The 26820-nt window shown below is 41.9% G+C and overlaps 3 protein-coding genes across 3 annotated transcripts; all 3 read left to right on the top strand.

Moving 5' to 3' along the window:
- The first annotated feature begins 6190 nt into the window (after window positions 1-6190).
- Window positions 6191-8962, top strand: LOC106431647. Its single transcript, XM_022702489.2, has 3 exons — window positions 6191-6821; window positions 7102-7244; window positions 8650-8962. Exons 1-3 carry the CDS (start codon window positions 6436-6438, stop codon window positions 8694-8696), a joined length of 576 nt encoding a protein of 191 aa, XP_022558210.1. The 5' UTR covers window positions 6191-6435; the 3' UTR covers window positions 8697-8962.
- LOC111206574 lies at window positions 7512-8492 on the top strand. Its single transcript, XM_022703815.2, has one exon. The coding sequence runs from the start codon at window positions 7573-7575 to the stop codon at window positions 8356-8358; it is 786 nt and encodes a 261-aa protein (XP_022559536.1). The 5' UTR covers window positions 7512-7572; the 3' UTR covers window positions 8359-8492.
- A 15068-nt stretch (window positions 8963-24030) lies between the features above and the next one.
- LOC106431636 lies at window positions 24031-25284 on the top strand. Its single transcript, XM_013872441.1, has one exon. It carries the CDS (start codon window positions 24031-24033, stop codon window positions 25282-25284), a length of 1254 nt encoding a protein of 417 aa, XP_013727895.1.
- The last annotated feature ends 1536 nt before the right edge of the window (window positions 25285-26820 follow it).

Genomic DNA, 26820 nt, shown 5'->3' with positions numbered 1-26820 from the left:
ACTTAGTTAGCCAAAAAATTTAAATAAAATTTAATTATTTAACTATAATTTTTTTCTTCATTTGATTAGTATTTCTCTAGTTTTGTATTTGTTAACATATACTTATATTAATATATAAGTTGCTCAAAGAAAAGTTAATGTAACAAATAGTGGTAATTATATTCATTTTATTTCTTATTAATGTAATATTTATCATTTTAGTAGTGGTATATGAATATTTAGTTATTATTATTTTTCAAAGATCATGCCAAAAAATTTATATAGAAAGTTTACTTTAATAATGATGAAAGAGTTATTAGTTATTACCATATTTAAAAACATTTTCCGAAAAAATAAAATTTTAAAAAGAAAATTATACATGTCATAGTTACATTCATGTCATGTCATATTTTTCAAAAGACATGTCATCATTTTTTTGTTGAGAATGAATGTGGTGATAACACGTATATAAACCACTCGCAAATAATGTGTAGAGGATTTTGGAATAGCATACCAATATTAGTTGTTTTATCATCTACTTGGACTCTCTATGGCTCCATAAAGATGAATACATTTGGTGACCAGTTGAATCTTTTGGCATTAGAAGACACTCTCATCAATTAATTGAACACAAGTAGTTAGTATCATATCTCGCGAAGGAGTCGGAAGCCCTTCGTGGCTGTACACTAAAAAAAAAAGAGAATATGGGCTATGGACTGTCGATCTTGATTGAGAAATAACTACACCGAATGCTGGAAAAAAAAACTAGAATCATCCATGTGACGTAAACTAGCTAAGTTTGGGTTTGCGGCGAAAATTAATTTAGTATCAATTTTTTAAAACTCATTGGTTAATGGTCCATAATTGTTTTCCTTACATGTTATGATACTCTTTGAAATTTGTTGTTACTTGTCCAATTACTAACATTTTGGTGTTTTTCTAACACTTTTTATAAAACTAACTCAGAGACAGAGCATAAAGGTCTCTTAGAGAGTAACAGACCCAAACGGGGTCAAAGAACAGAAAAATACGAAACTGTTCAAACGACTCATTAAAAGAGACAATAAAGAAAGAAATAGAGTAGGCCAACCTCCCACCGGTCTGTGCCGGCGCCTATCAAGGTTGAGCTTCCGCTAAAATGACACTACAAGCTAACTCCTGAGCAACTGCATTTTTCCGGCCGTACATGGTATTCATGAAAAAAGTGAGCATCCTGTCCATGTCATTCTTTAACTACATAGATGAGGGAAAGTCTCTAGGATAGAAGAGAGATTCTCGTGCCAACTACATAGATGAGGGAAAGTTTCATTAATGCATACCAGTTCTAAACTCTTAAGCTCTGTCGTATTAAATTAATACATTAAGATATATGCAAAAAATACATATTTGTGTTAAATAATAAATAAAACCCGTATGTATGATAAGACATATATTGCTCATAGATGCTGCAAAATAAACAGTTCTTTGTCATACACTGGTACTTAAATAATAAAATAGCATCCATCAAGTCAATCCGTTAAAGTTTTTAAAATTTATATGTAGTTACTTATCTGCTAAAAAAAATTTGCAACTAAATGTAATATCTGTAACATGCAATTTTTTTATTGTAGCATCATGGAACGTTTGTTATTGGCTTTAACAATGTGTAAGAAAATTTCATGATTGCATACAAAAAGGTTTGTCATATTCAATTGAAGCTATGATATGCAATTGGAAATCATTCTGCACCATCTAAGACAGACGCTAAGGAAATGGTTTCAAGTGACCTATTTGATTCGGGGTCCCATCCAATTTGAAAATGTATTTTGAGATGTGTGCAACCATGTTGACTTCTTCGTCAACCACAACGACATATCTACAAAATGAATAAATGAACATTAATACCACATACATATATGTAAAGATAACAAATAAGCGTCCGCTTCTTTCAGCAAAGCGGTCGCAATCTTCACCTTCTGAATGTATGTGTTTGTCAACTGCCTTGGTAAAGAGGTGAGAATCCCATCGTCTATGCCAACCATTTGGCACATTTCCATAAACTTTTACGGATTATTTCTGCTGTAGTGCACAAGGATTTCTCGAACCATTTTCTGAAATGTTTGATATTGTTTCATCTCGATTAAATCTTCCACTGACACAAGCTGTGTCTTCATAGAAACCTACCAAAACACAATATTAGATCCAAATATAACAATTTCTCAGAAAAAATAGATAGAATTCACTTACCTTAAGATCATTTGCTCTGATTCGAGCTAAATAGCTCATGGATTCTTTAGCTCCATGTTGGTCCTTGATAATATCCAAATGATCCATGATAGCTTGCCAGTGTAAAAGTTCTTGCATATGGTTAAAAAATAACAATCAGTAAATGTTCATGTAGAAATAACAGAGCATTTCATATTTAATATACTTTTGGCTTGCATATATTCAACATTAACTTTACAGCCAATATGTTGAGCAGCATTGTTTTATCCATATGTTTTCGTTTAACTAGCCATATCGTCATCCTAGCTTTGGATGCGGAAACCCGTAGAGTTGAAAACGATCAGTTCCATAGTTGTATATTGGAGGTGACATGGTTTCATGAAAGGTAATGTGAAGAGATCAACAATTTTGCTTCAAAACTTTATGACAGAAGCAAAATTACCAAATAATTACCGATTAATTCTCGTATAATTACCAAATAATTGATTCGGCGCTAGGTTAGGGTCAAGCGCACACATTATGCCTAGTGTAATTAACATTGGTGTTGATAACTACAAACAAAAATTACAAAATTTTTAATTTTATTTATATTATATATATCACGCAAGCACATAATAAGATTTGCAACTAAAATAACCGAAGAATATATAAAAAATATTTTATAAACTTTAAGAACTAGTGAGATTAAATCAGGCTTTAAATTATGATACTGTTTTTATGTTGTTTTCTATTTATTTAAATTTTTTTGTATCGAATATTTCAATATGAAATTATAATTAAAATAATATATTTATATTATTAAATCTATTTTATTTGATAAAAAATATTTCTATTTTATATATCACCATATATTAAAATTTATTTCCAATTTTGAAATTATAAATAAAGTCAATTTGATGATTTTAATTATCTGTGGCACTTTACAAACAAATAAAATGACAAAAACTAAAAGATAATAATTTAAAAAATAAATCAATATATTTTAAAATAGATTGACACGTGTCAGTTACGAGGTATGTTTTAGCTATTTATTATGAGTTTAGGTATGCAATTCAAATTCCTATTTAGTTTAGGAATATTTTGGCACGTTAATATTGTTTGGGTATGTATTTTCTCTGGCTTCATAGCGTGGAAATGAATAAGCCGTTTTCCCGTTAGTGGTCCATACTTGTTTTCCTTACATGTAGTATTCACATTTTTAAGATTTGCTTTGTTCTCAGATACTACAGTTTTGAACCGACAGCAAACTTATACGTCTTTTTTGGCATCAAACTTATACGTCTCAATGATCGAACACGCAACTAATTCTACCTCCATAACTGAAATCTTACTTCCGAAATGAAAATCTAGTGACGAACTCTTTTATTTAGATTTTCAAAAATAAAACTCTTTTATTTAAAAATGCAATGCCAAAGAAGTTTCTCTTATGATAAATATGTCACTGATACTCTATTATTTTAAAAAATAATAATGCAAAAAATGTATCAAATGATGAATCTAGTCACTCTATTATTATTTTTGAAAACGTACAATGAATGTAGTAGTTTGAAGAGTACTATTAGAGTATGCATAGTTGGTTTATGGTTTGGTTAGTTAGAACCGGTATAAACCGGATAGCTTATGATGTATATAAACACTTTGTACATGTCATTTTACAATTAACAGAAACATTATTCATTTTCTTATCTTGAGTTCATCTTCTTCTCCCTCACGAGAGTGTGAGCTCTGATCGTTTTTGTTCAACTTCAATTCCTCTAATATGGTATCAGAGCCAATATGATCCTTGTTCTTCCGCTTGATTTCGATTCACTGTTCATCATCATCTTCATCACCTCACGTTCTGGTTTATATTTTGTTTTCTTGAATCGAGCTTGATCTCATCGATTTGAGCTCAGATTGTTTCGTTTCTAAGCTTCATATCTCAGCTTCAGGTTGATATCACTGATTCCCAGCTCAATCTCCCTGATTCGAGTTACTTTAGAATCGTTCTTTATCCGTTCGAGCTTCGTTCTCTTTCCGATCGTGTTGATCGTGTTTGTTTGCGGCTTTCTTCCGCTTGATCTCGTCATTTTCAGAGTTGACAATTTGTTCTGGATCAGAGTTTATCTCAGATTCATCTTCTTCCGATCAGTGTTGACCGTGTTTCCATCGGCGGAGTTCGTTGTGCGGCGGAGTTCGTTTTGCGTTGGAGTTTTGCGGCTTTATTCCGCTTGTTATCGCCTTAGTGCGATTCCGATCAGAGTTGATCGAGTTTCTTTCGGTCAGTGTTGATCGTATTTGCGGCTTCGTTCCGCTTGATTCGCCTTTGTGCGACTTATTCCGATCAGAGTTGATTGCGTTTTCTTTTGGATCAGAGTTCGTCTGTGATTCTTGTTCAGCTTTCTTGTCAAGCTGGATTCTCTTGCAGTTACATCGTTTGTTTCTTGGATCAGAGTTGATCCTTCTCTGCTTGTTGATCAACGGATCTGTTTCTTCAAGGCGATTCATCATCATCTCATATCGTCTTTGACGTCAGCATCTCTGTTTGATTCAATGGCTTCTGCTTATCCTCCAACAACACTGGTTCAAACTTGTTCTTTGGCTAAGTCATTCCTATCAGCTTTCCTTTGTGAAGCAACCTCAAAGATCAAGTGTGAGCTCAGAAATGGTTCTCTATGCAGACCACCAGAGAGTTACTTCACCTATTGTTCTTGGTGTAGCTTCTCTGAACTGGTATGTGTTTGGTTAACACACTCAGTCTCTAGGCATCTAGGTTCTGGAACTGTCTATTGGTGTGTTGCTTATAAACTGCAGAAGGTTTCAGAAGATAAGTTTAAGCATCAGCATCTTTGTAGACAGGGGGAGAAACTTAAGATCGCTGTTGATCCATGTTGCTTAGACCTATGTCATTGTCAAGCTGATTACTATAGTTTTCAACTCTTCGAAGGTTTGGCGTGTGAAGTAGATGTACTGATGTTGATGACCTACAGAGGATTGCAAGTGATAGCTCCTCTTGCTCATGGTTCGTTTATCACCTTCTATGCCATTGAAGCTGCTGCACTGGTTCAACATTTAAGCTCCTCGTTTCGTTTGATATCACTTGATCAACACGCTTATGCAACAATTGATTTCTGGCTTAAGTATATCACGATGGTTGTTGGTTTCAAGAATTCGAGTACGCTCTATGTGACGTTGTTGTTCAGTGTTGCTTAGAGTTTGATTTTGTTGTGTGGTTCACACATTTGGCGTGATGTGGTGTGTGCTGATGTGGTTTACTTTCTGGGTACAAGACATGAACTTCAAGAGCTTGACAGATTGCTCCAAAAGATGGAGATAATGTCTGAGACAAGCTATTTCTTATTGAGTGGAGGTTTCTTGTCTGCTGCTTCTCGCTATCACAAGCTCATTAAGCTACTTATTACTTTGCAAGTGCAGAGATCTTCCACTGGTCTTGTATTGAAACAGCTGAAGCATTATATGCTTGCATCTCATGTTTTACATCTCTCTGCTGCTTCAGGTTTTCTGCACTTTCTGAAGACTGATTCAAGTGGAAGTCAAGCAGCCTCGACTCTTCATGCTCTGCAATGGAAACAGAGTTTTCCTTCACTCTGGACTGAACCTAGCCTTTGCTTCTATTGATCATATTATTGTGGCAGGTTCTGGTTGGCTCAAGTCTATACTTGATCTCCTTTATTGTTCTCTGCCAAGACAACCAGAGATTCCCCAGTTCACAAGTTTTTCAAGTCCAAGATGCAAGTTCCTTACATCTTGAGGGGGAGTATTAGAGTATGCATAGTTGGTTTATGGTTTGGTTAGTTAGAACCGGTATAAACCGGATAGCTTATGATGTATATAAACACTTTGTACATGTCATTTTACAATTAATAGAAACATTATTCATTTTCTTATCTTGAGTTCATCTTCTTCTCCCTCACGAGAGTGTGAGCTCTAATCGTTTCTGTTCAACTTCAATTCCTCTAATAAGTACAAACAAATATAATATGGATAATCTTAACACTATTACCAAAATAAAATAAAATAAATGGTTCAAACAAACACGTGTCAAGTTTTGTCCGGCGGTGTACGTTGCCCAAGCGTGCTTATATTGGCCCGATCGTTGCTGTTCACTGCAGCTTCACCTGCTCTTTTAGAGCATCATTATCCCAAGTTTTTAATGGGTCTTTTAGATTAATTTTGATTTAAAACAAAATCAAAAATACATATTAACACAAAAGACGTATCTTATTTAGGGGAAGCAAGGGACATTTCTTAATGTACACGTGTCGAATCTCCAACAAAATCAATCTCTCAAAAGCCATCACCACCTCTGATATCCTCTTCGATCTCGTCTCCGACGCCATGTTTTTTGACGTCGACATGAGGTACTCTCTTCCCATGTACATCTCCACCCTCCGTCTCCACGCTTTACCTCTCCGCCTCACGATTTCCGAGCTCCGATCACTCCCCAACGCCTCCTCCGTCCTGATCAATCTCTCTGCGCAATCTTCCTCCGTCCCGACCTTCATCGTCATCACCTTCTTCTCACTCGTCGCAATTGGTTTTCTCACCCTTCTTCTTCTTGAACAAACGATTGTTATCAGGAAAGAGAACCTGGAACTCAGCCTCCTCTATGCAACTCTGACAGTGACCCAAATCAGGTACGTTCTTTTATGTACCTTCTTTTATGGACTAAATTGATTGTTGATTGGCCGAAAATTGATTTGATATGCTTCAATCTGTCCCTGCTTGGTCTTGGATTGTAGATCATAGGATCATTGTAATGAAACAACTTGTTTTAATAATGTGGTTTTGAGATATTGTTGTGTTTTGTTAAACCAATGGCTAATTACCTCAAGTTCGATGTGTTTTGATCTTCAGACCTTTTTATGAATTGATTGGATTAGAAGGGTGAAGCTGATATTTCTGTTGTGCTGATAGATTCAGTGGCTCCGTTACTCTCAGTGGCGGCCAAGATTGGAAGGCAACGTTGAGGGTCCCACCTCCTGATACTCGTTATCAGACTGGTGCCTTCTGCATTCCAGTTCTTGAGAAAATTGATCCAAATACCAATATTATTCAAGGTATGCTGGTGTCTCTTAACCAAATCTGCTTCACTTTTTTATATATTACTTAATCACTTTATTCAAGTTGTCCCCAATAATGCGATCATTTTTCTTTCTTTCTGGAATTGGACTTATTCACCTAATGCTTGTAGTCATGAAATTTCCACGACCAACCTATAAAGAAATAGATGATGATGATATATCCATTGGTTTCAATAATTCAACCAATTATAGAGAGTCTTTGCATCTCTATATAAAACCCTCAATTAATTGTTCAGACAAGTCAAAGTGATCATCCATATCCACTTTACTAAAAAGTTTATTTCCGGTTGGATTTACAAAAAACATGGCTTCGTTTGTCTCCCAAGATGTTGCCGCTGAGAAAGTTGACGCCATGAGGAGATTCGAGAGAACGAGATACTTGTGGAAGTTTCTTCCAGTGATTGAAGCTCTTGTCATCATGCTACTTCTCCTCTCTTGGTTGACACCGTCTCTTTCCGTCGGTGAGTATCTCCGGCGGATCCTTTCCGGTGGTTGGACCGGCGGTGTATTCATATTCGTCATTGTGAACGTTCTCATCGCCCTTATTTTCTCCTTATCTAACCACCACCAAAAAGTAACCGAACCCGATCTGTATTTTCAATACGTTTCTTCCTCCGCAACCACCACTACTCTCGGTGGCTTATCCTCCGCAACCACCACCACTCTTCTCGGTGGTTATTCTTCCTCCTCCGCCGTCGTCTCTGAAACGCCGGCGTCTGAAAACGAAGAAAATACTTCAGATGGAAAGTCAGGGACGGACTTGACCTCCGTTTCACTAACCAACAAAGAGGCTCGACCGGTGAGGCGAGAGATGGTCCGGGCGGTCAGTTCCGTGACGGAGACAGCTCATGCTATAAGAAGGAAGCATGAAATGACGTTTCTGCCCCCAGTCGCTACTGAGAGTAGTAGTGATCATCAGGTTTACAGGAGGTCGAGATCAGAGAGGCTTGATGTGCGGGGAGAGTTTCGTAGGAGCATGAGACGGTTGTGTGACATGGATGATCTGAGTAGTGATGAGTTTAGATCAACGGTGGAGACGTTTATAGCGGGGAAGAAGAAGATGCTGTTGAAGGAATGGATGAAGCCGTGAAATATTATTAGGAACACGACATTTACTAGGCTTTAACGTTCATTTTGGATATATATTATATAATTTCTTGTGATCACTAGTGAGTGCATATCTACGAAATATCATAGTTCTATAAAATTGAGAGCTTTCTCTTACGTTCCACTAGCTTAATCATCACTTCCTTGGTCAAAACGTAAGATAAATGTAATCGAAAGATGACAGCTACCATCCTTAACTATCATTTTTATAATTTTCATGTGTTTTTAAGAAACTTAATAACTTTCCATGTAAGAAGGTAGTTCTTTGTTTCAGATGTGATGCCATTGAAGCTATATCTCATTTTGGACACGGCACCGTAACTGCATGGAGAGAAATTGAAGAATCACTTTGGGATGTGGAACATGCTTTTTTTCCTTGCCGTCTCCAAAGGCGAATGCTCTTGCCTCTTGCAGGGGACATGAATTCATGGGTTTTAGAGTGACATTGCTTTGTTTGTTTTTAAAGATACAATGACTTAAAAAAACAGGTCCTACCGATAAAAAGGAGACTGTTGAATAATAGAATCATTGTTCATAGTCTATGACAAAAGAAAGATAATAACCAATTTTTCAAAGAATTTATAATATAACTTACCGCTTTATTATAGAACCATGTTCTAAAACTCGCTCGGAGTGGTCAATTATGCGGCGGTTAAACGCTCGATCGTGGTGCACCATCGCAAATACCCAACCAAAAAATTGGGGGATTTTTATTCTCGGCATAGATCAACCGCACTCGTTTCGTCTGGCAAGTTTCTAAACAGAGGTATATATAACCGATCCTGGCTATACAGTTCGGTGTGAATTTTTGTTTATGTAAATAATAGTCTCTTTTTAGGTTAATCTAATGACTAATTAACTTAATTTCACGACAACTTAATCTAGCTGAGTTATATTAGCGCCAAACACATACACATATACATTTTTTCTTTATCATAAGAGTGTTTGTCTGATCCTATAGGAAAAGCTCAAATAACTCGATGAGTTATGCCAACTTCAACATATGACCCACGAACAGTTACCTCGTCAATGTCGTCATGCATGTAATTAGATCAGATGGAAGAAAATGTGTCGCAATGAGCTTCGAGGTACGTAAAACCCGCCTACCTACGACAAGTCCATATTCCCTTACGGCCTTACTCATGGAAATGTAGAATTACCTCGAAGAAACACGACATCATGGGTATAACTAGACTTATGTACGTTCAAATATATATTTGTTAAAATTATGATACCAGCATATACGGATCGGTCCGACTAAGATGATGTTTCGGATGACAAAAACATAATTAAAGTAAACGAGCACGAATTATGAAGATGACTGTTTTATCCTGTTATCTTTAAACTCACATATGTGGTATAAAAGACAATGAAAATATAGGTGATATTCTTCTTTTTTTTTTTTTTTTTTTACGTCGAACGGCCATTCTATTACTCAAACTTGAGGTGGTCTGGGTAACCAGACCGGAATAGAACAACCAATGAAAAGTAACTCCCTACGAAAGGTCCTAACAGTTTTTGCTAAAAAATCAGAAAACTGGTTGCGCACTCGTGGCACATGAGTGATTTTGAAGTCCGGAAAACAAATCTGCAGCGCACTATCTTCTCCAATTCTGTCGCGAAGCTGGCCCACTCCTGGGGTTCCTTTATCATTGCAGTCAGCTCATTGCAGTCTGTTCCGAAGCTCTGGCATGGCGAGTGTTGAAGCATATTCTCCATCGCCCATCGCAGTGCTTCTACCTCTGAATGCAATGCTAATTCACATTGATTGAAATTCCGTGTTCCCATAAGTTGTATGTTCTCCCCACTATCCATCCAGACCAATCCACATCTACTAAAGCGATCAAAAGCTGTCCAAGATCCATCTAACAGACAAATATTACCCAAGCTTAAGACTTAGTTTTCCTCACTATTGTTGGCCTGTACTACTGGTGGTATCATCTCATTTGCATTAAACCAGGCTTGGCATTCACTTTCTGCATATCGAACTAGTTCCAAAGGGTCTCTGTCTATTCCCCTGAACCATTACGAGCCTTCCAAATATACCATATTATCCAGGGATAAGGATCCCTGTCTTGGTCTGGTTCTAAGATACCATTCTTCTGGATAGTCCATGTTTGTGTAGACGCTTGACACTGAAAATGTACCTGGACTTGTAGGAGTTGCTGATAAAGACAATACTTGGAGAGCTGGAGGGCATTCAAATATTGCATGAGTTACAGATTCTTCTATTTCTCCACACCTTGGGCAATAATTATCACACCTCATATTCCGCCTTACTAGATTCCTCGTTACTGCCACCTGACCCGTTATCAATTGCCATATAAGATGGGACATCTTCCTTGGCGCTTTCAACTTCCAAGCAAAGGCTTGGAGTTTAGTGATACTTGGTTCCAGTATTTCCTTTTCCTCTTCTGGCTTCAAAAGATTCTGAGCAAGCCAGTATCCAGATTTAAATGTGTATTGGCCATTCCTCGTGTAGTTCCATTAGAAAGTATCACGGCGATGAGTAGAGCTTATGGCGATACTACGTATAAGTGGTATATCATCAGGATGGACATAATCCTCTAGTAGACCTACGTCCCATTCTTCGATTCCTGATTAATGAGGTCACTAACTCTCATATTCGGGTGCATCACATGCGCTACAGGTGTAGCTGGTCTAGCAGGTGTCGTTGTAATCCACGGATCCTCCCACACCTTGACTTCATAACCAGAATGAATATTTTGTCTGATCCCTAGAAGCAAAAGTTTCCTTGCGGCGGAGATGCTTGTCCACACATATGATGGACTACTTGCAGAGATTGCTCTTAATGGCGAGGTCATTTTATAATATCTGCCCCTCAAGACTCGGGCAACCAGTGAATCAGGGTACTGAACCAGTCTCCAAAATTGCTTTGCCAATAGTGCTAGATTATAATCATGAATTAAAAAACGGAGGCCAATCTCGCCCTCTTCTTTTGGTAGACAAACATTTTCCCATTTCGCCCAGTGTATTCCTCTTTTTGGTGGATTCGAACTCCACCAAAATTGTGCAATGGCACTAGCGAGGTTTTCACAAATCTCCAATGGGAGTAGAACGTTGACATAACGTATGTCGGAAGAGCGAGTAACATGGATTTGATCATTACCTCCTCCCCCCCCCCTTTTGAAAGCCATCTACATGTCCATTCATTTACTCTATGCATCAGGTTATCCTTTAGAAATGCAAAGAGTTTGCATTTGGAGCCACTAATATCCTTTGGGATTCCCAAGTACTTTCCCATCCCACCATCATTATGTATTCCAAGTGCATCTTTAATCTCTTGCCTAGTAGCTGCATTAATCCTCTTACCAAAGAGTAAGGAAGATTTGTCAACGTTAATACATTGGCCAGATGCTTTACCATATGTCTTGACTACTTTCATTACTCCTTCACATTCACGGGGCTCCGCCTTACAAAAGAAAATGCTATCATCAGCAAAGAGAATGTGAGATACCGAAGGACATGCGCGTGTGATGCGCATCCCTGTTATCTTCCCTTGGTTCTCTGCATGATTGAGAAGGCTAACGAGCGCTTCCGTGCATAGAATAAAAATGAAAGGAGACAAAGGATCTCCTTGACGCAGACCTCTACCTGGAACAATATTTCCTCTTGGCTGCCCATTCATAAGAACTTTATATTTTACCGACGTAATGCACCTCATAATCCAGGTGATCCATGTTTCGGAGAAGCCCATCTTTCGCATCACAGCTTCAATAAATGACCATTTCATCCTATCATATGCTTTATTCATATCTGTGTTGATGGCCATCCTTTTATTACGTCCACTCGGTTTAGTTCGCAGAGCATTAAACATTTCTTGAGCAATCATGATATTATCTGAAATCTGTCTTCTAGCAACAAAGGCTGACTGGGTTTTTGATATCAATCCTGGCAAGACTTTCTTTAGTCTCTATCATAAGACCTTAGACGATCTTGTAGCTGACATTGCACACGCTTATGGGTCTGAATTGAGCCATATCATTAGGCTTAGTTGTCTTTGGGATAAGACATATATTTGTATCATTCAGACCATTGGCCACAGTCCCCTCAAAAAAGAATTTATTAACCATAAGAGTTAAATCCTCCTTGACTATATCCCAAAACTTCTGGTAAAAAAGTGCAGTCATCTCATCTGGTCCTGGCGCCTTGTCTGGATGCATGACAAAGAGAGCTAATTTGACTTCCCATTCGGAAACATGAGCTGTGAGGCTGTCATTCATTGATCTTGTAATCGTCGTAGGAACTTCAGATAGCGCCTCTTCAATGTCTTCTGGATTAGAAGACTCAAAGATTTTCCGAAAATAGATAGTAGCAATGGCTACCAGACCTTTCTCGTCCTCAACTATGTTACCATTTGCATCCAGTAGCTGCGTGATTTTGTTCCTTGCTCTTTTTTGCTTCGTTAAGGCATGGAAGAATTTTGTATTTTTATCTCCCTCTCTCAGCCAAAACACTCTACTCTTCTATTTTCAGAACATTTCTTCTGTTTTAAGAGCATCAGAGAGTTCCTTCAACGCTGCTGCAATTTTCTCAGTTGTCGCATTATCGTCTGCGTATACGAGCATCAGAGAGTTCCTAAGTATAATTGAATCAACTATATGGGTGACAAGCAAAGCCGGTCCTATACATTTGGAGGCTTGATATACCATGGATTTGACCCATTTTCATCCATGGTATATAAGTGTTTTACTATCTATATATTATATATTCTATCCTATTAGGTATGTTTTCAGGTTCAAGAGTATCTTGGAGTAAAGTGATGATTATGGAGCATTTAGAAGCTTAAAAGAGATTTCATCCGAGCTGACTATTAGAGGTCGATACGAAGAAGAAGCAATCGTTCGACGCACATCCAGTGCCGTCGATCGATACAGAAGAGAAGCCTCGACGATTGAAGATTATGATCGAGTGATGTACATCCTATACCATCGATCGATGTCGAGACGCGAGATGCGCGACTTGGTTCCAGCCGACTTTAAACCCAAGGCTTCACCAAATTACAAGGTTACCCCTGACGAGTTTTTAATCTAATAGTTATATATTTGTCTAAGTGTTAGGAGGCAAAAGAGCTTTTGGCCACCATTGTATTCTTATTTTCAGCAGAGAGTTTTAGGAGAGAAAATCATAGAGAGATTTGTGATTGGAACTCCATTGATTCATCCATTCTATTCTATACAGTTTTTATCTATATTTTGTGTCATGAATTGCTTAGCTATGTCTGAGTAGTTAACTTGTTAGATTAAGGGTTCAAATAGGTTAGAGGGATTAGCCCCAACTATAGATTTGCTAAGTTGTGATATTCATTGATTGATTGTTCATTAATGCTTGTTTTAGCCTTGCTAACTAGAACATGAACCTAGGAATTAGCATGAGTCAAGCATCCTTGACCATCCTGTCCTGAATCTAATCTGTCATGCTAGGACTGCTAGAGAGATGCTAACCGCTGATCTAGGAGACTAGTGAGCATTATCAACCTGCGCTTAGGGCTTAGCTAGAAGCATTCGATCGATATTGTCTTCTGACAATCGATCGATATTGCGAAAGGTGTATCGATCGATATCCCTATAGGATCATCGATCGACACTTTCTTGTGATCAAAAGACGACAGTTGAGATCCAAGATCTAGTTAGTTAACCAGTGTCACTGTGATTAAGGAGTTGAGCTGTAATATATCATGCATGCAACTGTTAGGCATCTATAGGATTATAATCTCCAACACCTGAATAGAAACCCTGCATCTAATATCTTCCAATAAGTTACACCCCCAATCATCTTGTTAGTCGAGCAATAGACTTGCTCAATTAGGATTGCTATTTACTTTTAAACCATAAAACAACAAACACTTAGAATTAATAATTTGACTAGATTTAATAGGTTCCCTAGCTCATTGTGGATTAGATCCCTATCCTTAAGTACTGCAACTGAACCTCTTATTTGAGAGAGTAATTCACTCCTTAGGGTAATTTGAGTGGTATCAAATTTAGCGCCGTTGCCGGGGAGCTTTGATCGCCATTAGATTTAGTGTTATTAATTCTTATTATTTTCTCTACCCCCATTCTGACACAAAATTTTTTCTTGTCTTTTCAGGTGCATGTCCAGCAGTACCAGAAGCAACAAGGACAAACACCTGCTATTCTCAGAAGATCCTGCTCACTTGGAACGAACGATCCGCAAAGACCAACGTTCCACATCGCTCGACGCAGCAGCTTTCACGTCGAACGATTCTCACACCCAACCGTCGACTGACACCCGACCTTCATTGTCGACCGATCTACATCGTTCGACATCGATCGATACTACACCGCGTACATCGATCGATCATCAGTCGCGAAATATGGTTGCGATTGTTATTCTCAGACAGGACGAGAATGGAAACCTGTATGACCAGGATGGTCATCTGCGTAATGCAACAGGTCAGAAACTAGACGCTCAGGGGAATGTAATCCCTGATACTGATGCTACAGGAGCTGCTCAACCTGTAGAAGAGGCTGCTCGACCAAGGGCACTGGCTGACTACAATCGTCCAGATGAGTACTACGCCAACAGATCAGCTATTCGACTTCCAGAGATTCAGAAGCAGAATTTTGAGCTGAAGCCTCAGTACTACACACTCGTGTCGCAGATACCCTACTCTGGGTTACCGCACGAGCATCCTATGGACCATCTAGAGAGGTTTGAGGATCTTATCGCTGCTATTCGTATGGATGGAGTCCCCGAGGACTACCTATTGTGCAAGCTCTTCAAGTATTCCCTGACTGGAGAAGCGATGCACTGGCTTAAGCAGCTACCCACAAGATCTCTAACATCCTGGACCGACATCAAGAATGCTTTCTTGCGAAACTTCTTCGATGAGGCACGTGCTGAAGACTTGAGGAGCAAAATTGCTACATTCGCGCATGACACTAGAGAGTCTTTCAAAGATGCGTGGATCAAATTCAAGTTCTTCCAGCAAGACTGTCCACACCATGGATTCAACGAAGTGCAACTACTGAGCACTTTCTTCAGAGGTATCGCCTTGAGGTATCAGATGGCTCTTGATACAGCTAGCGAGGGAAACTTCAACACCAGGAATCCGGTGGAAGCTTTGAGACTGATAGAAAATCTAGCAAACAGCAGCAGCACCAAGAACACTGACTTTGAGAGGAAGAAGTCTGTTGCATCCCTAGGGAAAGAGCAGATGGACGAAGTTAGAGCAAAGTTAGATGTGGTTCATGAGCTTCTTAGGAAGCAGGTCTGCTCAGCTGAAGGAGAAGTAGCTGTAGACATGGAAGGAGAAGAAGAAGTGAACTACATTGGAGGTACTGGATTTCAGATGTCTGGAAACCAGGGTGGAAACAGAAACTTCTATGGCAATGGTCAGAGGAGTAACCAGAGTTCACAGTTCCAGAAACCTTTCAGCAACAACAGCAGAGGCTATGGAAACTCATTTTACCATAATCCACCACCACAGACTCAGGAAAGCAAGATTGAAGCAATGCTTGACAGTGTTCTGGAGGGACAACAACAAGATAGATTCCGCCTACAACAGTCTGAACACGAGAATTGAGGCCTTAGGGACTCAGGTGAGGAAGCTTGAAATGTAAGTCATTCAGACTGGAGACAATGTAAAGAGGCAAGAAGCCTTGGCTAGAAAGGCAGGAGTTGAGAAAGCAAAACACCACGTAAATGCCATCATAGATGATGATTTCTGGCAAGTGGTGAAGCATGAGAAGCTTGGAGAAGGAAACTTCGAAGTTGAAAGCTCCATGAGTTTCAGCGGATCACTTTGGTATCGACCGATGTCAATGGATGCACATCGCTCGACAGACCATGACGAAGATCGATCGACGGATTACTCTAACAATCGATCGACGTCATCTGCTAAATCGACTGCGGAGTGTAGTGCAGTTCGGATCATGACACATGAGGAATTCACATAAAATATCCTCACCCACCCTCCCCTTTCTACGTCAAAATCTATTGATAGCATGAGCCAGCAGTCGACTGACAGAGAGAGACTAATATCGATCGACCCCCCTCACCTCCCATCGATCGATGGGCACCTCTCACCTATCGAGTGCGATTACCATCTATTGATAGTGACCGAATCAACGCACTCAGACCACCACCTAAACCTTTAGCAAACCAACCAGAACCTACAACCAACCCTTCAGACACTACACCAGAGCCTATAACAGTTGAAGAGGCTACTGAAGGAAGAAGGTTAAGGAAAAGAAAGGAGAAGATTCCTAAGAACCTTAAGAGGGAAGCTAATGAGAAGGAGATGGATGGTTTCACTAAGAGAGTCCTCAGAATCCCAGTGGAGAAACCTTTTGATGAAGTTTATTACACACACCAGTTGTGGATGTTCTTCAGAGAGACTAAGGATACTGAGGAGGACATTAGGAGAATGTTTCATCATGTCAGGGAAAGGATGAAACTAAGGATCACATTAAAGAAGAAGAGTGATCCTGGGAAGTTCGCAATACCATGTGTGGTGAAGGGTATTGAATTCCCCCATGCACTTTGTGACACAGGAGCATCAGTCAGCATTCTACCTAGGGTTATGGCAGACCTGCTGGGTCTGAAAATAGAGCCTTCATCAGAATCTTTCACCTTCGTGGACCTTTCAGAAAGAAGCTCAGGAGGCATCATAAGAGACCTTAAGGTACTGATTGGTAATGCCCTTGTCCCAGTAGATTTTCATGTCCTAGACATCAAGCATAACTGGAACTCTTCACTTCTGTTTGGAAGAGCTTTCCTGGCTACAGTAGGAGTTGTATGTGACAAGAACACCAACAGATTGTGTCTGACACTGATAAATCCAGACGTCCACTATGACCTAGTTCGAGTTGTGAGACAATAGGTCAACCTCGTGGAGCTTGGAAATGATCTTGGCTACATTGCAGCATGCCATTGTGGAGCAGAGTACGAAACAGAGTACTCAGAATCGATCAACACTCACACTGTTTCATTGATCGATTCCAATGAGTCACCGACGACCGATGAACACTATCCCACGTCGCTCGACGGGAAGCATCCGGTAGACCACTTCACATTACCAGATCAGTTTTATCCAGACTTTGCCTTTCAACAACCCGATAAAAAAGGACGTGATGACTATTCCATATGCAATTGGACAGACAGTGGATTCCATGAAAGTTTTGCAGTAGAGACTATAATTCCTTCATCCAATGAGGATCCTACTGAGGAGTATGATGAGGATTACTGGAAGGAAAGAGCTATAGAGATTGCTATGCAGGATGAAAGATATTCAAGACATTCCTTCAACAACACGTCTCCACCATCGATCAACAGAGTCTACTCAGCATCGGTCGATACCCACCCTCATCCAGCAAAACGATCCTATGCATCGATCGATACCACACCAGGTACATCGATCGATATTAAAGCCGCCGCCTTTGAAAAGGAAAAAGGGAATATTCCAATTCCAAGTAGGTTTACCAATACCTATATAAGGAGTTTTGCACCCCAGATTACTTCTCACGACACCGTAGTAGAGAGATTTGTGATTGGAACTCCATTGATTCATCCATTCTATTCTATGCAGTTTTTATCTATATTTTGTGTCATGAATTTCTTAGCTATGTCTGAGTAGTTCACTTGTTAGATTCAGGGTTCAAATAGGTTAGAGGGATTAGCCCCAACTATAGATTTGCTAAGTTGTTATATTCATTGATTGATTGTTCATTAATGCTTGTTTTAGCAATGCTAACTAGAACATGAACCTAGGAATTAGCATGAGTCAAGCATCCTTGACCATCCTGTCCTGAATCTAATCTGTCATGCTAGGACTGCTAGAGAGATGCTAACCGCTGATGTATGAGACTAGTGAGCATTATCAACCTGCGCCTAGGGCTTAGCTAGAAGCATCGATCGATATTGTCTTCTGACAATTGATTGACATTGTGAAAGGTGTATCGATCGATATCCGTATAGGATCATTGATCGATATCCCTATAGGATCATCGATCGACACTTTCTTGTGGTCAAAAGACGACGGTTGAGATCCAAGATCTAGTTAGTTAACCAGTGAAACATTGCCATCGCTAATCACTGTGATTAAAGAGTTGAGCTCTAATATATCATGCATACAACTGTTAGGCATCTACAGGATTATAATCTCCAACACCTGAATAGAAACTCTGCATCTAATATCTTCCAATGAGTTACACCCCCAATCATCTTGTTAGTCGAGCAATAGACTTGCTCAATTAGGATTGCTATTTACTTTTAAACCATAAAACAACAAACACTTAGAATTAATAATTTGACTAGATTTAATAGGTTCCCTAACTCCTTGTGGATTCGATCCCTAGGTACTGCAATTGAACCTCTTATTTGAAGGAGTAATTCACTTCTTAGGATAATTTGAGTGGTGTCAAAGCTACAAGCCAAAAATAAAATAAAGGCCAGAATAATATTTATGCATTAAGGTGGAGTCAAACCCATCCTCTCTCACAGTAGAAATATCACTCGGAACCGCTAGGCTAAAGCCAAATTTGGAAAATTTGTGGTCAATTAAATACTTATTCTTGTGGCTGCTGGAAGCTCATGCTTCATCTGCTTGGGTCCCGGGCCGACACTGGTGACAAGTGTAATGAATATCTCTCATAAAAACATTAGAGTTTCTGAAATAATTTTTTTAAAAAAAACCTTTTTTGCTTTCTCTCGTAATTTTTGAAAATTTAATTGTTTTAATGGTGAAAAACTATGTAAAAAACTACTTATTAATGGCATCTTTATTATCATACAATTAACTAAGGGACGCAGATGCTCTTCATGGTTGTACACTAGAAATGAAAACATTAGTTATCCATCTTGGTTGAGTAATAAACACTAACTGCAGAAAAGTCTAATAAAACCCAAAAACTACAACATCCATGTGATGTATAAACCAGCTAAGTTTTTAAAAAAGAAATAAACTAACTTCTGATATATAAGAGAAATCAAATTATAGAAAATCTTAATAGTTTTTTTAATGTTATTTACATAAGCGTAAAATCCTTGTCATTTCTGGTTTGCATTCCCCATCTAGTTACAAGCTCTCTTTATTTAAGCTAATGGCCGCTGGCTTCTTCGTCCAGCTCGCTCGAAAGATCAAGTTGCTTTGCACGCTTTCCTTTCTACTATCTGCTTCACAGATGCAGAAGAGTATTATGAATGGGAATTGAAAGGGAAAACCAGAAATAAGTACTCTCAACTGCTCAGGTATATCATGAACAATGCCAACCGGCTGAGCCAGTCTTTTTGGTCACGGATTGTATGGCCATCCGGTGGGATCCCAAAACACAGTTTCCTTTGCTGGCTCTTCACTCTGGACAGAAGCCCAACGAAGGACAGACTGCTACAATGGGGACTTCAGACAGACCCTACTTGTCTTGTCTCCTCTGTAACTCATATAAACAAAAACCGATTCTGGATCCCATTGCAACAAGATGTCAATTCCCATCCACTGCATCTTGGAGCCAAACACTATTCGACCTGAGTACTTGGACTGCCCCGATTGCTCGCATGAGAGTTCTGTTACTAGCTTGGCAATGCCTCATGTTGGGTATGGGCCTAGCCCTCCCAAAAGGTCCACAAGATAATTATCCAGACACATGATCACAACAAAGAAAGTCGGCTCGTCGACTTGCAAGCCGGTGATCGACTCGGCTTTAGAATGCTTTTGATAACCAAAAGTCAGCGGCCTGACACCTCGGCCCAACCACTCGAGGAGGCCCATCAGGACAGAGCACATTACGTTAACGAGCATGTGTCTATAAAAGGAGGATGAAAGGCAACAAGGAAGGGGATTCGCAAATCACTACACACTCACTTTCGGCTAGATCTAGGTTTTCATATCTTACCTCTCGCCGACTTGTACGGTCCGACGAACCAGCCTTCGCCGGACTAATTCCTTTGTTCTCTCCCCATTTGTAACATCGTTTTGACTCATTGATCTAATAAAACACGTCTTTGTCTTGACCCACCGACGAGAACTCGTCCTTTCTCTTTACTAGTTTATCGACAGTCTCGGTTCAGATAGTTGGCGCCCACCGTGGGACAGACAGAGTAGCGTCAATAAAAGATCATGACTCGACCCGACTTGCCGTCCGACGACGAGTCACCTGTGACTGAAGGCGCTCCGACAGCAGCGGCCTTCGCAGAAACAATACTCAAGAGGATGGCGCAGCAAGACGCCGTCCAAAAGGCGACGACCGAGCAACTCGCCGCCATTGCTGCCATTTTGGCTCCTTTGGCCGGGAGCTCAGGAGATCCAGCTACGACGGTCCGAAAACAGCTGTTTGACACTTACAGAACTGTCAGTGTCGGAAACCCTGCAAACGCGGACGCCGTACAGGCTCAAACACCCGGCGGCGTGGACCTCGTCACCGTCCGAGAACTCGCTGAGCTTAAGCAATCGTTCCTGGACATGAAAGACCGGATGCTCGAAGGGCCTACAGCATCGCCGCTGATCAAACGCGTCCTGGCCGAAACCCTAAAAACCCTTTTTCCTGGCGAATCACCGACGTTCGGTACCGACCAGCCGAGAAAATTCGCCTTCCGACATACGCTGGAAAGGCAGACCCAACCGACCACATCACTGCTTTCAACATCGCGTTGGGTCGAACCAACTTCTCCGAAGAGGAAAGAGATGCAGGCTATTGTCGCCTCTTTGTCGAAAGTCTTCAAGGACCAGCCCTCGGGTGGCTCACTGGATTGGAGCGAGACTCCATCCACAACTTTCACGACCTGACGACTGCATTTCTCAAGCAGTACATTATGTTTACGAGGCAAGGAGCGACCTTATCTGACCTTTGGAATCTATCTCAAGGAGCGAGCCAAAGCCTCCGCGACTTCATGGAAAAGTTCAAAACGGTCGCCTCGAAGGTGCAAATTCCAGACAGCGTCGCCGTCGACGCATAGATGAATACCCTCTACTTCAAGTCCCTGTTTCGCGAGGATCTCTACAGAAACCCCACCACTTCGCTCCAGGATGCTATCGCGAGGTCGAACAACTTCATCCGAATGGAGGAAGATACAGCAGCGATACTCAAGAAACTCAACACAGCTGCTAAACTGACAACTGCTCCAAAAGCTCCCGACGCACGCCAAGAACCTCGACAGCACGCCTCAAGCAACAAGTCTAACCAGCAAAAAAAGCTTCGTCTATGTGGTCGAAGACAAAAATCCATCCCCAGGATCGACTGTCGTCGTACGCGAGAAAGGTTGGAACATCTGGGAGAATGACGAGAGGCCGCAATCCACTTCGGTGCCTTCAACTTCGAGTCCTGGCTCGGCCGAGCCAAACTTATGGTGCAGCTACCATAAGTCCAAGACGCACGATATGAGGAACTGCAGGCATCTGGTCGATGCCCTCTTCTCATCCTACGAAAACGGAACAGCCAACGTCGAGCTTCCCAAGCCCAGACCAAACAACGCCAAGAGCTGGAGCAAGAACAAAGAAAGGAAACCTCAGAAGAATCAAAATAATTCTGGAACTCGGCCAAAGTGCACAGAGGATGACAAGCCAGAAGAGCGAGACGAAGACGAGGGCGAAGCACAAGTCGAAGAAGAGCAACCTCGTAATCGTCGACGTGTCCAAGTCATCCTCGCACGACCAAATCCTTCCTCGGATGAAGAAGAGGACAAACAGGTCCACGACTCACACGAGAACTCCAGCAAGCGACCAAATGAGAACGTCGGGCCAGAAGGGTCAAACGATTTGAGGAACAAGCTCAGGCGAAAGTCGCAGACGACCGATCGTATTCACGACTTTAACGACGATCTCCGCTCAATCATTGAAGAATCCAAGGCCCGAAAGGTCGAGGACTCTAGTGCTCGATCCCACCTCAGGCCCCGAGTCATCGATCTTTGCGATCAGCTCAACTCGAAGTCAGAAGACCTCAGGATCAAGCTCAGTCGACCTAAAAGTTCAGACCTACGACGAAAGCTCGAGGAAGCGAAGTCCCAAAGCGACAGCAAACACGAACCCATTGTCGAGGACTCGCCTAGCGACTTGAGAACTCAACTAAGAAACAAACGGATCGACGAGCCGAATTTCTTAAACCTAATTATGGGTGGATCACCTCCTTGCGGAGATTCAGTCCGGTCAGTAAAGGACCATCGACGGCAGGCAATAACCTCGAAGAAATGGCCATCGAAACCTGAGAATGATTACTCGATCACTTTCTCACCTGACGATGCCATCGGCGTCCACCTACCTCATAACGACCCCCTACTCGTTGAAGTAGGAATCGCGAAGTGTGACGTCGCTAAAGTCCTGATCGATACTGGCAGTTCGGTCGATCTGATCTTTCGAGATACGCTCGATAAGATAGTAGTCGAGTTGCGTGACATGAAACCATCATCTCGCTCCCTCACGGGATTCAACCGAGCTTTCGAGACGATGATCGGGACAATCAAACTCCCAGTCTATGCATGCGGCGTGACACGCACAATCAAGTTCTCCGTTATCCACACAAAGGCCCATTATAACGCGATCCTCGGGACCCCCTGGTTACATTCGGTCAAGGCAGTATCCTCGACGTACCATCAGTGCGTTAACTTTCCAGGACTGAACGGCCAGGTGCAAACACTTCGCGGAGACCAGCAGGCTGCTCGTGATCTACTAATTGCAACAGTGAAGATGCAACAATCGAGTCCTCGCATCAACGCAGTAGCAAAGCAAATCCAACCTCAAAAAGATGAGATCCTAGAAGTCACGATAGACGACTCCGACAAAAGCAAGGTAGTTCGAGTCGGCGCCTTCCTCTCCGAAAAGATGCAACAGGCAATCGTCGACTTCCTGAAGAAGAACGCATCAACATTCGCTTGGAAGACATCGGATATGAAAGGAATAAATCCCGCCATCACGTCCCACGAGTTGAATGTCGATCCAACCATCAAGCCTGTTCGTCAGAAGAGACGCAAGCTCGACCACGACCGAAGTAAAGCTGTCAATGAAGAAGTCGAACGACTCCTCGCAGCAGGTTCAATCACTGAAGTGCGATACCCCGAGTGGTTGGCTAACCGGTCGTCGTCAAGAAGAAGAATGGGAAGTGGCGCGTCTGTGTCGACTTTACCGATCTAAACAAGGCTTGCCCCAAAGACAGTTACCCGCTTCCGCATATCGACAGACTAGTCGAGTCGACTGCTGGAAATGAGCTCCTGACCTTCATGGACACATTCTCAGGCTACGATCAAATCATGATGCATCCGGATGATCGAGAGAAAACTGCGTTCATCACTGATAGAGGGACGTACTGCTACAAAGTGATGCCATTCGGTATTAAGAACGCCGGCGCGACTTACCAAAGACTCGTCAATCGAATGTTCGCCGACAAACTGGGGAAAACGATGGAGGTCTACATCGACAACATGCTAGTAAAGTCACTCTACTTGACAGACCATTTGAACCATCTAAAAGAGTGCTTTAAAACGCTGAACGAATAAAGAATGAAACTCAATCCGGCCAAATGCACCTTCGGCGTAACCTCAGGCGAATATTTGGGATACATCGTCACCGCCATACTAGACCTCCCTAGTCCAAAGAATAGCAGTTAGGTCCAGCGGCTCACGGGGAGGATTGCGGCGCTGAACCGCTTCATCTCCAGGTCCACAGATAAATACCTCCCTTTCAACGATGCGCGGAAACAATTGTTTCGTCTGGGACGAGAAGTGCGAGGAGGCATTCGAACAACTCAAACAGTATCTTACAACTCCTCCCGTGTTATCCAAACCCGAAGTCGGTGATACGCTCTCTCTCTATATCGCCGTATCCTCGACCGCAGTCAGCAGCGTCCTCATCCGAGAGGATCGAGGAGAGCAGAGGCCTATCTTCTACACGAGCAAGCGAATGACTGACCCAGAAACTCGATACCCCACCCTCGAGAAGATGGCCCTCACCGTTATCACGTCAGCAAGAAAGCTCCGCCCTTACTTCCAGTCGCACACGATTGATGTACTAATGAATCAACCGCTCCGAACTGTAATGCAAAACACAAATCAGTCCAGACGGCTATCGAAGTGGGCTATCGAGCTCAGCGAGCACGACATTGTGTTCAAGAATCGAACAGCTTCAAAATCTCAAGTCCTCGCTGACTTCCTAATCGAGCTCGCGCCAGAACTCGAGCAAGACCTAATCCTTCCAAGTCAAAATTGGATTCTCCACGTCGACGGATCTTCGACAAACAAAGGATCAGGAGCTGGGGTCCAGCTGCAATCACCAACAGGAGAACTAATCACGCAGTCGTTTAGCTTCGGCTTCGCCGCTTCGAACAACGAAGCGGAGTACGAGTTCCTGATTGCAGGACTGCGACTCGCTAAGGCAGTCAAGGCAAAACGCCTCAGTGCGTACTGCAACTCGCCACTCGTTACCAGTCATTTCAGTGGAGACTACGATGCCCGCAACGAGCGAATTGATGTATACCTTAAAATCGTTCAAGCACTCGCCAAAGACTTCGAATTCTTCGAACTCACCAAAGTCCCCAGAGGAGAGAACGTGTGTGCTGACGCCCTCGCTGCCCTAGGTAGCAGATTGCGCGATCAAGTGAAACGGACAATTCCTATCCACAAGATCGACGAACCAAGCATCGACCTCCCCCCTAATGAGATGACTATCATAGCACCAATAACCGAAGCCATCCCCATGGACCAAGATCCCGAAGCGGATCCGACCGACGCCACCGACTGGAGGACAGAACTTATTGACTACTTGGCCGATGGGAAGCTACCTTACGAAAAATGGATTGCAAGACGACTCAAGACAAGGAGTGCCCACTACGTTGTCCTGGATGGAGAGCTCCATCTATGGACCGCAACCAAGGTGCTTCTGAAGTGCATCAACGGTGAGGAGACGCACCTTGTCATGGCAGAAACGCATGAAGGCGCCGCATGAAATCACTCCGGAGGTCAAGCATTCGCGTTAAAAGTCAAAAGCCTCGGCTTTTACTGGCCAACAATGAATGCAGACTGTGAGGCTTACTCCTGGCGATGCGACCAATGCCAGCGACATGCCTCGACAATCCACTCCCCGATGCAGTTGCTGCGAACGATGGCTGCTCCATACCCTTTTATGCGATGGGGAATGGACATAATCGGCCGTATGCCTAGCTCTCGACAGAAGCGTTTCGTCCTAGTTTTGACAGATTACTTCACAAAGTGGATTGAGGCGGAAGGCTTCGCTAGCATAACAGAAAAAGAGGTTCAACGGTTCGTGTGGAAGAACATCATCTGCCGCCACGGCCTACCTTACGAAATAGTGACTGACAACGGTTCCCAGTTCATATCGAACAAGTTCCAAGAATTCTGCGAGTGATGGAAAATTCGACTCAACACAGCGTGTCCGCGATACCCACAGAGCAACGGTCAAGCCGAGGAATCCAGCAAGATCATAATCGACGGTTTGAAGAAACGCCTCGACTTGAAAAAAGGATGCTGGGCCGACGAACTCGACGGTGTTCTCTGGTCACATAGAATAACTCCTCGAGGAGCAACAAAATCAAATCCTTTCTCAATGGCACACGGAGTCGAAGCTATGGCCCCCGCCTAAGTGAACATAACCAGTCTACGACGGTAAAGAATGTCGCAGAACATTGAACTCAGCAGCGACATGCTCTTCGACGCTCTGGACGCTATAGAAGAACACCGCGACCAAGCCCTGCTCCGCATCCAAAATTATCAGCATCAGATCGAAAGATACTACAACAAGAAGGTCAATGTAGAAACCCGTTAAAAAAAAAAAGAGAGATTGGTCGAGTATCTTTGTGGTGGTCGAGTCACAGGTGATAACGATCGATCGAGAAGCTTTGAAGTACGAGGTGGGCGAAGAAGTGATCGTGAGTGAACTATGAGTCCAATAAGTTGCTCGACCATAGTTAGAAGATGTCTTAGATTGATGTGAAGGATGTTTTGGAAGCACAACATTTTTGGAAGCACGACGGTTTAGAAGCTCGACGTTTTTGAAGACCGACGTTTCTTCATCACGAAGTTTTCTCGGAAAATCTTCGTATCAGTAAAATATTATTCTGGAGACATTATAAGCTGGAAGCAGGACAAGAATTAAGCAGGACGGGAAGCAAGCACAACGGGATCGAAGCACAACAAGAAGATCGGAAATTGGGCGAAAAACCCTAAATTTCGGTATTATGGATATTTTCGAAGAAGCCGGAAACTCGGGAAATATTTTCCATCAAGTCAGGATTAATTTGGAGTTTATTAAAAATATTTAGAGCATCAGAACGGGAGCGGAAAAATATCTGGGATTGATCACGGGTCAGAAATTTGCCGGAAGGGTCAAAAATTGCGTAAACCGACCGAGAAGCTCGAGGTGGCTTGATCTAAGGGATCAGGACGTGGTGGCAACCATCTAAGAAGCTGAGTGTCTACAGAAGCTCGAGGTGTCGCCGTGCATGGAAGCAGTCCATGCAGCCTG

This window comes from Brassica napus, chromosome C5 (genome assembly GCF_020379485.1).
Source record: "Brassica napus cultivar Da-Ae chromosome C5, Da-Ae, whole genome shotgun sequence".
Classification (NCBI taxonomy): domain Eukaryota; kingdom Viridiplantae; phylum Streptophyta; class Magnoliopsida; order Brassicales; family Brassicaceae; genus Brassica; species Brassica napus.
Note: the sequence above shows the minus strand (reverse complement) of the source record. Positions and strands in the feature narration are given on the sequence as shown.